Raw genomic sequence first — 16026 nt, forward strand, 5'->3', positions numbered from 1 at the left:
ATGCAACAAAGGTTTACCAGACTGATTCCTGGCAATGGCAGGAGTGATATATGAAGACAGACTGGATAGGTTAGGACTACATTCACTGGAGTTTAGAAGAATTGGAGGATTGCGTCTCATAGAAACTTATAAAATACTAACAGGGTAAATGCAGGAAGTATTGACCAGGAAGTCCAGACCCCTCAAGGGTCACAGTTTAAGGATATGAGTTAGGCCATTTAGGACTGAAATGAAAAAAAAATCTTCATCCAGAGAATGGTGAGCATATGGAATTCTCTGCCACAGAAAGCAACTTTCTGGAAGATGTTAGATATAGTTCTTATGATTAAAGGCAAAGGTTACAGAGGGGAGATTGGAACAGGGCACTGTGTTAGATGATCAGCCATGATCATACTGACTGATGGAAGAGGCCCGATAGGCCAAATGGTCTACTCCTATTTTCTATGTTTGCTGTTCCCAAGTTTCTTCATAGAGACTGTCCGAATCTCCCTCTCTTCATTTTATAAATATCGAATCGCTAACTCCCATTAGCAGCACTGAGCCATGTCAGAGTACTCCACGGTGTGTTGCCTTTAACTCAATAAAAGAAAGCTATAACAGAAAGAATGGAATGGAAACTAATCTGAGGAATTCTTACAGGTGCGCCTGGCATTCCCCGAGGACCATCCTTTCCTGTGTCACCTGGAGGACCACGTGGGCCTGGAGGACCAGGAGGCCCCGGTGGACCAGCTGGCCCAGCTTGACCTTGATCACCCTGCAAATTGTGAAAAAGTTCAAATAAAAACGATGTGCAGTGTTGGTTATTGTTATTTGCTATGATAAAGTCTCTGATCAATGATGATCAATGATAAATAATTACAATTAATTAAAATTTCACTGAGAGATGACGACGAGAAAATGATGCCAGCAGCAAAAGGCAATTACTTCTAATTATAATGCAAGTGAAGAAAACCAAGGAAAAGTAAGAATAATATTTACAGTAAAGAATGCAAAGAAGAATTCTACAAGTACTAGCACTACCTTCATGAGACGTCGCTTAATAAACTGCTGATCAGCCGATAGGAACCCATGATTGACTCTTGGGTAAGGAAACGCCATCTGATCAGGCAGGGAAAGTCAAAGTTTGGAGGTCAGAGGTCAGAAAGGTGAAGGAGTGGCAAGGGAAGGTTTCAAAAGAAGGAGGAGAAACAGTTAAGAGCAGCAAGTTAACATTTCTGTCACCGATATACAGTTCAGGCTTTTGCCAATGAAATCCATGCCAAATCATTACCAATATATGGACACAATATGAATCCAGGGAACCAGAAACTGGTGGCAGAAATAATCTAAAACTCAATCCATCTGCTGTCGTTAAACTGACTAAATGTTCAGTTGTTAGTTATGAATCCATTCAACTTTATTCTCTATATCCAGCTATCTATTAATTCAGTTCGGCTATTTCCAAGTTTTAACACTGAAAATCCAGGAATTAATGGCAATATATGATTAGCTAAATTTTCCCTTTGCCATTAATAATAGTGTAGCAAGATCGTTTGAGACCTTTGTCATCCCTACGCCTTTTGTGAGTCACTCAAGCACGGGTTAAGGTTTTCATGCTCAAGGTTACAAGCCACAACCGATGAGCTTTTGGTGGTGATGTCAGAAGAGCTGGAACCAAGGTTGATTAAAGGTAGAGAGTCCTTTTCGAAAATAATTGAAATTTCATTCCAACATGAGACTAGTACCTGATGTATTCTTTAACTTGTCATATTGCTCTGGGAAACTTTAGGTTGGGGATATTATCAGTAACTGAAGAGGAAGGCACAAGACTATGAGGTATGGTGGAATAGACACATCTCTACGATAATGTTGGCATTAATTTGTTACATTTAATAGCAGTCAGAAAGTCTGATGAATAAACCCATTTAGTAAACTACTCGGTAAAACTGGAAAAATCCCAACTTATTAATCACCAAAAAAATTGTGGTTCTTAAGTGCAATGATGTCAAAAATAGTCATTGTTTATTTCCTTATGGCATTAGTCTATAGTGTAAGGAAGTTCCAGTCTAATCTCTCTTGTACATAGACCGTTTTGCTGGTGGGGTTATCATCTTTGGGGTTTCAATGCAAAATTGCATAGCCCATTGTGTCTATTTACTGGCAGATCAGCATGGATTCCAATCAAACTATTAGGATTTATAGTGATGCATTCAGTCAGACATTAGTCCAGCATACTAATTCTGTACTTGGTCAAACAAAATGACAACTACATATCTTACAGCATTTGAATTGAATCTTTGGATCCTACTATCAAATATGTATTGGTCTAAGCAGCCAGCCAATTGAATGATAACATTTGTTTTAGTTTCATCTTGACAGAAGGCTTTGTTCAGAACCAGATCATATATAGTTACAAGAGTCATCTTGTCAAGACCATAAATGCTTCAAGAATTGGGAACAGAATAGTTAGATATTCTTTCTTAATCTGCAGAAATTAAAGTTTATTTGAATTCATAATTCCTTATTAGACTCCTCAAACTGAAATCATTGAATCTGAATACTTTCACTCTTGATTCATTAAATACATTCAAATCAATTTACGTGATGAGGTTTCTGTTTTTGTTTACCTGATAGAATTAGGATTAATCTAAAATTCAGTCAGTGTTCATATATTGGTTTCTTTTTTGGGCTAAATCTTACTTTTTTTTTGCTAAGACAGAGTTACACTGAGTTTTTCTTGACATGAATATTAATATGGCATCAAGCAAGCATTTAACGATCAATAATGACTGTCGATTGGCAACTCGCCACTGCCTACAGAGGATTTCACGTAAAAGATGGCGTGAATCGTCTTAACGTCAAGATGGACCGCACTTGTCACTTATCGCCTGATTCTTCCACACATCGCACTATAGCCCACGTCACTCAGATCCTACCCATTATCTTCATCCCTTCCCCTCACAATAATATGTATTCCTCTCCCTTAACAGCATCCATGCTGCTCTTAACCTGTAAAATGAGATGGTTTCCTTTTTGGTTGATGTACAGAGGCTGTCAGTCATCTTTGGGGGAGAAATCAGCCACAGCACTTTGTGTTAAAAAAAAAGGCAAAATATTGTGGAAATGAAAAACAGAAAGTGCTGGAAATACTCAGCAGAGCTCAGAACACATAGAGAGAGAAATAGAATTAGTGCTTTGAGCTAGAAGAGTCATAATCAATTGGTAATGCTAACTCAGTTTCTCAGAGTAACAAAAGTGTTTGAGGGGGACGACTTCTCTTTCAGCCTTCTTTCTGACGCTTTTAGACATTGGGTGAGCTAAAGAATTTATCTTAACCTTCCTGAATGGGGATGTTTATTTCTTTAGACTTCAACTTTATCTCATATATGTCAATATATGACAGGGATAACTGCCCTTTAGTTGAAAAAAAAAGCCTCATTTGTAATAACTGACTTTATAGGCCAATAAGTCTTATTTAATTTTAACCAGTATGCTGGTTGAGGTCTGACTGAGCACGTACACATTATCCACAAACCTTGACAGTGAGGATCTGATTACTGTGCAGAGCCGCCACTGTGGGGGACCCCGGCAAACCCTGGGAATACAACACATTGTAGGAACAAACAAAAAAACAAAACAAAACAGCACAGCACAAGGTTTCCACATTGCAACACATAATAAGGCATGCCAACATGTTACTGTTACAGTCTGAATACAACATCAACTACACCACTCACTGGAGAAGAACAAAGATTCTGAAGTAACTTCCCTGAAATGGTCAAGAATTTTTTGTTGAAGTTATCTTGTAGTAGTTTCTCCCCAGTTTTTAATTCACTCATGTCATTTTCTTTGCAGATCTCTTTAATGGATTGTAATTGTGCAACATGGTATTAACAATCCTGACTGGTAGGGAATATGAATAAATTTGAATCCCAATCCTGATTGCCATCCACAGTCCAACACCAGAAAAGAATAAGTGGATATTAGGTGAAACCAGAATTAGGGTGAATTTTGGTACTCTGCACAAGCAAATAGTGGGCCACCACATTCAATGGGTGATTTGACTCTGCTTTACTTAGTTTGGAATGAAGAGTAAAATCAAATGGGGTATAGAGTAAATTCCAATGGGTTACAGAAAGGATGGTTGATATGACCTTGCTAGGCAGATTCGGGATTTCTTCTTTAGCTTAAGTTTCTCCTGGCCAGAGTGGAAGTCAATGAATTGGATCTTGTTTGAGTCAATGCTTTCAGATAAGGAGCGAAAAAAAGTAAGAACTAATAAAGGAGAACAAAGCAATTTGATTGGTGGCTTCACCAATGGTATTTTCTAAGGAAAGATAAAAAAAATCTAAAAAAAACAAATAAACTAGAAAATAATCTGCACTGCTGCAAGAGTAATATTTACCATTTTACAATAATTTCTCCAATAATATGCAATGTTTCAAAGATGAAACTTCAGAACTTTGTTCTTCACCAAGGTAACATTAGAGAACTACTTTCCAAATAAAGTCGTAAAAAGATGAACATTAACATTTAAACTCATGGGGTGGGGGGAGGGGGTGTTTTGTTTCAAAATCTCAGCCTTGTCCCTGTGTAAAGTCTCTTCTCAAATTCATTCACAAACAAATTTTCAGTAAATCCTGTAAAAGTTACAATGCAAAAGCAGCATTTCTGATGAATATCCCATAAATAGTTCAAGCTTAATTTTAGTCACATTCAGTCCATTTTTATGTGAACATTGTTTGAAGTCACTGATTCTGGACCTGCATTCCAGAGATGAAGCAGAAGTCAGTTAAAAGCCTATATTTCCTTTTGATTCATGCCAATCGTTTTCCTTTGGAGACAAGATTGTTCATCAGATGCGGGGAAAAAAACCTTCAGTATTGATCAGTTTGGCTGGTTTGTTGGTATAAGACACCATGGCGCATAATATGCTTTAATTTAACATTAATTATTTACAACATTGTGCAAAACATGAAGAACAGCTTTGCCTTTTCTCCAATTTCAAGTCATGATCATCTATTATCGTGACTGCTGAAACTGGGACAGATTGTGACTGTGGAATACATGGGAAAAAAATGGATCCCTCAAAACAAAGGGCCAAATTTGAAAAGTGAGGAATGGAATGCATGTCTAGTACAACAATAATCACAGATTTTTCTACTAACAATTAATAAATTCTAATCTGCTTTAAGCATTTGGAACCACTGAAAATTTAATTGCAAAAGGTGGATCGTTGTCATAGATTAGCCCTGTTTATCTAAAATTTGGATCCTGACTTAAAGTTTGCACTCATTAACAGCTCAGCACTAATGCGATTATCTATACTTTGTCAATAATTTATTTCAAGACAAATCAGAAGGTATCAAATTTTGACGATTCAAAATGAAGGAATGAACGTAAGATGTTTTTAGAGCAATTTCTTCTCATTTTGATTTTTTGTCTCCATCTCCTGTGCCAGGTTTAATCTTGATTGAGGGAACCAGGTTATTTTTGCTCAAACTTTTAGCGTCCTTTAAAAATTCCTGCATTTAATCGAGGAATAGATGTAGAGTAGTTTGGTTCTTTCTGATTTTTGTTGTTGCTGTCTGGGGATGTCTTCTTTTTTTGTCCCGTCGAACCTGTTCCTCCATTCAATAAGACCATGGCAAGATGACCAGCATTCCTCACATCTATTTTCCCTGTAACCTTTGACTTCCCTACTGATCAAGGATCCATCTATCGCAGTCTGAAATTAACCTTGGTGCTGGCAAAGGTGGTCATGATCAACAAGAATCAGGGGGTTCACTTCAAAATCTCTACTCAGGATTATCAATAATAGGCATTGAGAAGATTGCATGGAAAAGAAAGTTCAAAGGCTGAGTAATAAATATGCTAATTTACTAGTTATAGCTTACCACAAATCAATGAAAGGGAATTTCAACAAAAAAAAATCACTTTTTAAGATTTCCTTTGGAGACTCTTGGAAGTAGATAATTTTTTTGGGTGTGAAAGAAGAGTAAATACCTATGGGGACCATTACTTCTTAACACTGTTGACCAGACTGCAATGACTTCAAACTGGAGTAAACATTAAAGAAAAACTCTTTTTTGTATAAGCTACAACATTTCCAGCAAGATGGCGGCAGAGTAGAATGCTCCACCCAAAGCTCCTCTGTTCTGCCTGTTCTTTTTCTTTTCTTTTTCCTTCTCTCATTTTAGCAATCCTGGAGCAGCGTTCAGGGAGTAGTAAGAGGGGAACCGCGGCCTGGTGCAGTGTGAGGGGAAGCCTGTCCCAGTGCAGTGTGAGGGGAAACGCTTCCCAGTGCAGTGCGAGGGATAGCCCGTCCTAGTCCAGTGCGAGGGAAAGCCCATCCAGGTGCAGTGTGAGGGGAAGCACGTACCAGAGTGGCGAGAGAGAATGAGCCCTGGAGATCCATGAGAGGAATAGCGAGTCCCGGAGCAGCACAACTTACCTTGGAGCAGCTGAGTGCCGGTGTGGTGCAGACTGGAAGCTTGGAATGGAACGGCACAGTTGTTGGACTGGGGCCTAGTACGGGCAGTCAGACCATGTGCTAAGCTGCTACTATTCGAAATTCTTTACCGGACTGTAATGTCAATCCTTTAACTATGTTATAACTATCTTATTTCTAACTCATATTTTAGACACTGTAACTCGTGATATTACTTTTCCTTTTATTCCCATTTTGTATCCAAGATTTGTAACTAGGTACTTGTACCCAAGGTGGTGCCATTAGAAGGCAGCCATTGTAAAATCTTTCTGCTGTACGCCTGTTCTTCTGTATTGGAGCACACTTGACAATAAAGGATATTCTATTTGAATTGATTCATTAATTAGAAACTGCATTTGAGGAATTATTTTTGAAGAATGAACCTTGAATCGATTTGTAAATGATACTCTGCCTCAATGTTCCAAATTGGTGTTGTAAAAACATTCAGGAAATTGCTTGTGAAATGTAGTCCCATGTTGCCAGAGGTACAAACCAGTTGTAATGGAAGTGCAGCCAAATTTTAAAACTTTCTATGTTAAATTTTAAAACTTCAGGTGCTCCAGGTACTACCTTTTCATTTTCACTGCCTGAAAAAAGCACACTGTCCTGTCCGCACATTTAAATGATCAGACATGATAAGGTCTGGTGATCAGTTCTTGGTGCATTTATTTGCAGGCAGAGAAGAAAGCTTTACTTTTCTTCGTTTAAAAGCCATGTATGCAAGCACATCCGACAGACTGAAAGTGCACTGCTTGGTCCATCAACCTGGCTTTATAAACCCCAAATTTGCACAATATTTTGTGACTTTCTTACTCTCCATTTTCATTTTCCATGAACTTGTAATATATGGGTTTAATCTTCAGTGTAACTGAATGATTTAATAGCTGGCACTTTCTTTTGGAAGAGAACACCTGAATGAGCCAAGCAGAATGGGTGCAGAAGCTGTCTGACCTGCAAGCTGGCCACACTGCATAGGGAATTACAAAACAAACGCCAAAGTAACTTTGCTCAGGAACGGATTTACATTCAGCGAGGTGAAATAAGCCAAAGCCATTTACAGAATCAACCAAAGTCAAAACAAAACCTATTATAGAAAATGCTGCTGAGGGTTACTCTGCCCCTCCTAATATGGTTCAGTGTATCTTGTTAGCTTTGACAATGGAAGATTAAATTGTTTTGTGAACATAGATTTCATTGCATTCCAATAGCCAGCTGTAACATGACTGAATCTTCACCTATAATGAATTAACATGAAAAGCTTGTCTGTTTGCGACAGGCAAGAGTGGTAAGGTGGCCTGCAGGAATGAATAGAAATAGCTCTCTCTCTCAATTTTTTTTTCAAGCCATGTTACAAGTTGTGAAACATCGCAGAGATGGAGAATTTAAAAATAAGAGGAACTTCAATCCCATTGCACTCACTCTGGCAAGGAAGAATTACAGCTTAAAAGAGACCATGCCTCCAACAAAAAAGTTGGCAACCAAAACAGAAATTGCTGGAAAAGCTCAGCAGGTCTGACAGCCTCTGTGGAGACAAATCAGAGTTAACATTTCAGGTCGAGCAACCCTACCTCAGAACTCTGAGCCAGACCTGCTGAGATTTTCTAGCAATTTCTGTTTTTCTTTCTGACTTACAGCATCCGCAGCTCTTTCAGTTTCCAAAAACAGTTGGAACTGTCCACAAATTCACTGGAATTCCTGGACCACCGCAGGAACATATTTTTCCTTTGCTGTTATGGAAATTCCATTTCCTTCCATCCTGTAACTCATTCTGTTTGCTTGCTTCTATATTGCATGCTATGGGATTCAGGGTTGGTTTATATATTTTAATAAGGTTGATGCTTTTAACTGATGAGTTACAGGCCATGCAGAAAAAGATGTTGCAGAGACATGACTCAAGAAAAGGCAGGACTAAAGGTTAAATATTCCTGGACATAAGACTTTCAGAAAGGTTACGAAATGATGAAAAAGGGGAGGAGTGGTAATATTGATTGAGAACATTGCAGTACGAGAGAAAGAAGATGTCCCAGTCCGGTCAAGGACTGAATTAATTTAGCTCGAGCTAAGGAATAAGAAAAATAATTGCCTTGCTGATTATAGCCTGTAGACCACCAATGAGTGAGATGGATGTAAAAGAATAAATTTGAAAGGAAATTACAGAGAGGTTCGAAACCTCTGGAGTTAGTTATAAAGGAGGACTTTAATTATCTAAATATAAAGTGGAGTAACACAACACAAAGGCCAGAGTAGGGAAAGAATACTCAGTATGTTCAGGGGACATTCCTGCAGCAGTATGTATTGATTCTAAGAGAAAGGAAGCACCATTTGACCTGATTTGTAGGTATGAGGTTGGCTGAGGGGATCAAGTGTCGAATAAAAGCAAAATACAGTGGATGCTGGAAATCTGAAACAAGTACAGCAAACGCTGGTGTAACTTAATAGTTCTGGCAGCATTTGTGGAGTGAAAGACAGAGTTCACATTTCAGGTCCAGTATGATCCTTCAGAACTGGATCAAGTGTTAGTGGGAGAACTATGAAGGGATGGTAATCACTTTATCAGAAGGTTTAGGGAAATTATGGAAAATTATAATGAACAATTCAAATTAAGATTAATTAATTTGGGAAAAATCCACCATCCGTAAGGTAAGAATGTATATGTGTTGAATAAATTGGAGTCAAAGATTAGCAGAAAGAACAGTCACAGAATAATGGATTATCAATGAGGTGTGGGTGAAGCATGGTCAATGTACACTTCCTTAACAGGAGAAAATAGAGCAGACAAATCCAGAACTCGCTGGATTACAAAAGAGAAAGAAATTATGAAAAAAAATAAGAAAATACACATCTGTGCTAATGGTAGATGTCAAGTAGAAAGTACAATTGAGAACCAGGCCAAATAGCGAAAGACATTAGCAGCTGGCACAAAGGAGAATCCCAAAGTCTTCTGCAAGCACATAAACCAATATCGTTCATAATCATTCTTTGTTTTTCTGATTTGTTTTTCACTTCACATTTGAACCTTCGCTATTCAGCCTGGAACAAGAAGTGGAGCTGATTAAGCTTCAAGATGGTACTTACACATGGAGGCATAGGGTATGGCTGAACGGTTAAATGAATACTTTGCATCTATCTTTACCAACAAGGAGGATTCTACACAGACCACACTGAATGAGGAGGAACTTCAGTTGCTATATGGGTTCAAAATTTATAAGGAAGTGCTATTGGACAAACTGTACTTAAGGTTGACACAGCACTGGGACTGGGTGAGGTGCATCCAATGACATTGAGCAACATAAGAATGGAAATTGGAGTGGCACTGGCAAAAAACTTTCAATCTTTCTTTGACTCAGTTGTGGTGCCTGGATACTGGAAAATTGCAAACATTATGTCTTTGTCCAAAAAAAGCATGTAAGGCTACAGATAAGCCAAATCATTACACATCAGTTACCTTTGGTTGTTGGGAAATGTCTATAAACAACAATGTTGAATAAGTTAGTAATCACACGGACAAATGCAGATTAATTTCTTAGGGGATAATCATGTTCAACCAATATGTTTTTTTTTGAGGAGATAACTCGGGGGGATTGATCAAGGCAATGTTGTTGATGTGGTGTACGTGAACTTGAAAACTTCTAAATTTGTGGATAGTAAGGAAGTTTACAAGTACGTTAAACTGTAAGGAGGGTAGTATAGAAGTTGTGAAATGAAGGAATAGGTAAAGTTCAAGGTGGAGAAGAGTGAGGCAATGCACTTTGGTTGGAAGAACATGGAGAGACAATATAAAAGAAAAGGATACAACATTAAAGTGGTTGCAAGATCAGAGGGACATGTGTGTGTATAATTCATTAAAAGTGGTGTGATGGGTTGGGAAAGCAGACAGCATTCTATGTTTATTAATAAGAACATACATTTCAAGGACAAGGAGGTTATATTGACATGGATTTGGCTTCAGTTGGAGTATTCCAACTACCTGTAGTTCTGGGCACCAACTTTAGGAAGGATGTGAAGGCAAGATGCAAAAGGGGTTTAGGAGAATGGGGATTCAGGGATAAGGAATTTCAATTATGAAGATAGGTTGGAGAAGTTGGGACTATCTTCTTCAGAGGAGAGAAAGCTAAGAGGAGACCTGATTGAAGTTTTCAAAACCATGGGAGGTCCAGATGGGGTAAATTGAGAGAAAATGTTCTCACTTATGAAAGGATTGAGGAGAAGAGGGCACAGATTTAAAGTAATTAAAAAACAAAGCAAAAGTGATTTGAAGAAACCATTTTCACACAAATAGTGGATAGGGTTTGGAATGCCCTGATTCAGTATGTAGTGGATCAGTTGAGACATTCAACAGGAAACTTGAGGTCACTTGAAAGGACATTGTGCAGAGCTACTGGGGAAAAGGTAGGAGAATAACACTAAATGACCTGCTCATATGGAGAGCCAGTGCAGATACAATGGCTTGAATTGCCTCCTTCTGTGATGTAACAGTTCTGTGATTCTGTAAATGAGCTCTTTACTTGTTCAGTCAAGAAATCTGACTGCCTTGTTTCCTCATGGCATTACACATGCCTAAGTATATTAAATTGAGAAGCAAACCTTTTAAAAAAAAATTATATCATACCAACCTCAGGAGTGAAAAGTGAGGAATTTATTCGCCCTTCTGGATTTAGTTGTAAACAGTGAAAACGTCTAGAGTCCATTGGCACTCTCCAGACATGTGCTAAAATTTGTGATTGTTTTACATATGCTTTCTATATGGGTATTCCCAAAGGAACATAATAATTTAGTCTATCATAGTATTGGACAGTTCTACAGTTTTGCACTTACCATGAAACATCCAATATTTGATGGCTGTCTAGAATGTGTTAAATTTGTTTCTTCTACATTTCTTAGTCAGAAGTTTAACACCAATGGTATTGTATTTGCGCATTTCTTCACAACATTTTGGTCTGGAGTGTGCTTTATTTGATTTCTATATTTCACATTCAAACAAACTGAGAAGGTAGGGTCCAATTCAAACGTGAAACGAATGAAGTTGCCTGCAATTTAATGACGCATAATGTATATGGTTTAAATAAAAATAAGATCATAAAAGAGGCAATTTAAAATTATTCAATGTTTGCAGCCCATTGACTCTTTCCAGACAATATCTGGATATTGTCATAATTAGGAAATCTTGGTGGATGCAGTAGCGTGAGGATCAATTTTCATACATTTGAAAATACAACATAAATACATGAAAGCCTTAAACATTTTTTCACTGAGTTAATCAGAGGCAAGTTGCTGGTTAGTTTAGGTTCCTATGTTCATAATATTTTCCAATTAGCACTCATACAGCAAATGGTTATTTCCTTTTGCTCATCTAATAACAGCTATTAAAAAAAACTCATTAATCTAAACTAAATTCTTGAATCTACTGCCATGAGTCAGCAAAAGATTCATTAGACATTGGCAATTAAAATTCCCCACTCTCCCCCAGTTCCTTTCTTCCCACTGTCCTGTCTGGTCAGATTTACTTCCACAGATGCGGTCAGCCTCCAATACCTCAGCTATGTCAACATTTTTCACTTTGGCTGAAAATACTAGCCTGGAATTTCACATGGGAAACCTAGCCATTTTTGGGCAGTTTGTATGAAAAAAGTAAGACAGGGGCCCTTTGCCCCTGACTTGTAAAAATAGCTGTTGTAATTTATCTTCCAGGACACTGATCTGTCTGCTGTCAGAATGTTTCACTGCATACAAACATTTCCATTTCAATGGAAGTTTAGATCTAGGCAATAGTGTAAAACAGGAGACAGTGAAGAGTTATTCCCACCAGAGGCTACAGTGCAGCTATGAGTGATGAGGCACTCTGGATACTCATGCATATGAACGCATGAATATGAAGTTCTTAAATCCCATTGGAATATAGAACAAATATAACAATATATCTTGATTTACTTTTGAAAAGAGACTTCTTAGAGATGACTTTTGAGAACTCATGGAGACTTGTGATGGGTCAGATTTGGAAGTCCCAGCCTCATTTCTAGCAGGTCCAAGCTTTGCTGATGGGAAAGGCATCTTTGTGTAGTTGTGAAAACAAATGTTTGCTTGTGCAAGGGATTGTGCACTTGAGGGCATTTAAATGTATTTATTGAGCTTTCATGAATGACAACATTTTCATCAGTTCTGTCTGTAACAGATATTTAGAATATGGTTTCTTAGGTCTGTCTACGGTTGATATTAGGTAAGTTGGCATAGAGGTTGAAAGGGAGAAGGATGGTGGGAGGGAAGCATAAGTTTGTATCAGTTTGCATTGGTTGGAAAAGGGGCTATATAGAGATTATGGGGAAGCAGGCTCATGTATTGGCACTGTTAGCATAGGATTGCAAAGGGCTATAGAGATTGGTGAGGGCATGGACTGACCTGAGATGGCATTAAGTTGGTAAAGTGGCGATGAGGGGTCATACAGATGGGTGGTAATATGGACTGGGGTGTTAAAGATGAGGCGTTCTTCCTCCAGGCGTCTGGTGGTGAGGGAGCGGCGGTGAAGGAGGCCCAGGACCTCCATGTCCTCGGCAGAGTGGGAGGGGGAGTTGAAATGTTGGGCCACGGGGCGGTGTGGTTGATTGGTGCGGGTGTCCCGGAGATGTTCCCTAAAGTGCTCTGCTAGGAGGCGCCCAGTCTCCCCAATGTAGAGGAGACCACATCGGGAGCAACGGATACAATAAATGATATTAGTGGATGTGCAAGTAAAACTTTGATGGATGTGGAAGGCTCCTTTAGGGCTTTGGATAGAGGTGAGAGAGGACGTGTGGTCACAGGTTTTACAGTTCCTGCGGTGGCAGGGGAAAGTGCCAGGATGGGAGGGTGGGTTATAGGGGGGGCGTGGACCTGACCAGGTAGTCATGGAGGGAATGGTCTTTGCGGAAGGCGGAAAGGGGTGGGGAGGGACCGGACGCCTGGAGGAAGAACGCCACATCTTTCGCCTCGGAACACTTCAACCCCAGGGCATCAATATGGACTTCAACAGTTTCCTCATTTCCCCTTCCCCCACCTTACCCTAGTTCCAAACTTCTAGCTCAGCACTGTCCCCATGACTTGTCCGGACTTGTCCTACCTTCCTATCTCCTTTTCCACCTATCCACTCCACCCTCTCCTCCCTGACCCCTTCCCCACTCACCCATTGTACTCTATGTTACTTTCTCCCCACCCCCACCCTCCTCTAGCTTATCTCTCCATGCTTCAGGCTCACTGCCTTTATTCCTGATGAAGGGCTTTTGCCCGAAACGTCAATTTCGAAGCTCCTTGGATGCTGCCTGAACTGCTGTGCTCTTCCAGCACCACTAATCCAGAATCTGGTTTCCAGCATCTGCAGTCATTGTTTTTACCTCTCCTTGTAGAGATGTGTGAAGCCAACACTGATTCTGTATCTCACTCCAAGGCGGCTGTGTCATATGAGGAGTGTGGGCCAGGTGCTCACACAACTCCTATATATTATGTTCAGCCTCCACCTCAAAAGTGGAGGTCATCAACATCACAGGTCAGGAATCCATGAGGCTGTGGTCAAGGAGTCGGTTATTGGGGAGAGATAAGCAAGGCTTAGACACTACACCCTTGGCATGTCTTCTCCTTCACAAGTGCGACTTAACCCAGACTGGGAGCGAAAATTACACTGGAGCAGACATCTTAAGAGTACAAGTGAGGATATATTTATCTAGGTTCCCATAGTATGGCTTTATCTTTCCCCCACTGTGTCCAAGTGTAAGCTGACGCTAGCAGGGGGAGGGACGTCTGCTCTGCGGTTGGTCCTATTATCATGGAGGACTTGGGCAGTCATCCCATTGACTGGTGGGGGGTTGGTGGTTTACCAACCACAGACACATACCAGAGCCAGCAGGGCACTAATAACATTGATGACCTCCTCCATCCTTTGATCCAGCTTACTGAGTGCCTCTGATAAACCTCTCTGCTGTTCTTGTTGTGGTCTGTGCATTTTGACCAAGTCAGTAATGCCTATGAAGAGGGGCTCATCTTCTGCCTGGGGCTGAGCAGATCCCTGGACTCTATTAACCCTCTATATACCAAAGATTTGGGATGTATTTTCCTTGATTGGCTGTGGACACGTCAGTGACACGCTCATTAGGTTACACACCAAATCTAACTGAGAAAGTACCTGAACTGGGGTCAGGCTGCAAGAGAAAGTCTTGTGGTGCAAACCCTCCACGTTGAGTGGTTTTCTCCTCAGTGGTAGAGAGGAGAGTCTCAAGCATTAGCCCCTTTGCAAAGTTTCACTGGGTCCTGATGGTGGGAAGAGAGGCAATTGTACATTTAAGAGAGACAAAGGCTGGTGCAAATTGAGAATGAGTTAATGGGACAGCAGCACAGCACAATAAAGCTTGTTTCATTGTTTTGCCATTGCAGTCTCCTATGCACATTAGAGTGCTACTGCTTCTTTCCTTTCAAACTGAGCATTTTCTCCTTATATGGAGTGAGGAGCCTGATGCCCACACTAATAACCACTGACTGGGTATTGCCCTCTCAGTCTGATGGTCAGCCAGCTTTACCTGCAATGAGACAAGGACGGGGATTGGGTGTGGTGGAAGTGGTTGGAAGAGCAGTCAATGTGATATAAGAACAGCCATGTATGGGGGTGGGGGTTTAGGCTTCCCCAGTGAGTGAGTGGGAAATGCAGAGGGCAGGAAGGGTTAGTCGTTCGGGAGGATGGAGTAGGTTGGAGCTGTTGTCCGGACATGATGCATTGTACTGGTCAAATATATAATGGTGAGCCTTGGTGAATGATTTGTACATTGACAGAGTTAGAGTAAGGGGCGACCTGGTGAATATGAGGTAGCAGAGAGAAGATGATGATACAAACCCTTATGAAACATAGGAGATCCTTGCGTTCCTTAATGCACTGATGTAATTCCCTTAAACCTGGGCCACAGCACTAACCCAGGCAGCTATGTGTATCCAGACTGGCTGAGCCTGGAGGTATGGGCCCCTTTGGTAGTCTGCAGGGGCAGACTCATTTTCCACCACTTTATCTAACAGTATCATCTCCACAAAGTCAGGAGCTAACTTGTGTCTTTTTAGTCCATTTCTCCATCACAATGTGAGAGGGGCAAAGTCCTGTCTAGCAGTGTCCGAAGTGGTGTGTATTTGGGCCTTAAAGACGGTGTGAGCAGTGTGAATGCTATAAGGCCCTGATAGTGACAAGCAATTCTAAACCCCCCATCACATGATTCCTCGAGGGAGGCACCAAAGACCCCAGCTGCAAAGGTGAGAAGTGGAAGATTGTGAGAGAAGATTGCTCTGAACTATGCTGGACTGAGCACAATGAACTTCACTCGCCAGAGCACCTGAACTGAAAATGGAAATGTTCAGCCACAGGGTTTCCTGAGCTGCAAATGCAGTTCACCAGCTTATTGTCACTCTTCTTTAAATTGCTCCTACAAGGTTTTAATGATTGCTTTTGAAATTTGGCCTGAGTTTCAGGAACATCCTCTTTATTGCTTCCTCTGCTAACTGTGTACAACTCACAGTTTCTCTTCTACATGCTCCTTTTTCAATAAAACTATTCTAATATA

General features: G+C 40.2%; 1 protein-coding gene across 1 annotated transcript in view; it reads right to left on the bottom strand.

The window, feature by feature from the left end:
- LOC140459775 (uncharacterized) overlaps window positions 1-16026 on the bottom strand; it is a 243750-nt gene that overhangs the window by 176678 nt on the left and 51046 nt on the right. The window contains exons 4-5 of the mRNA XM_072554326.1: window positions 1021-1098; window positions 638-754 (exon numbers count right to left, since the gene is read on the bottom strand). Coding sequence (XP_072410427.1) covers window positions 638-754; window positions 1021-1098 — 195 coding nt within the window. The remainder of the gene's footprint in view (window positions 1-637; window positions 755-1020; window positions 1099-16026) is intronic.

This window comes from Chiloscyllium punctatum, chromosome 1 (genome assembly GCF_047496795.1).
Source record: "Chiloscyllium punctatum isolate Juve2018m chromosome 1, sChiPun1.3, whole genome shotgun sequence".
Lineage (NCBI taxonomy): Eukaryota > Metazoa > Chordata > Chondrichthyes > Orectolobiformes > Hemiscylliidae > Chiloscyllium > Chiloscyllium punctatum.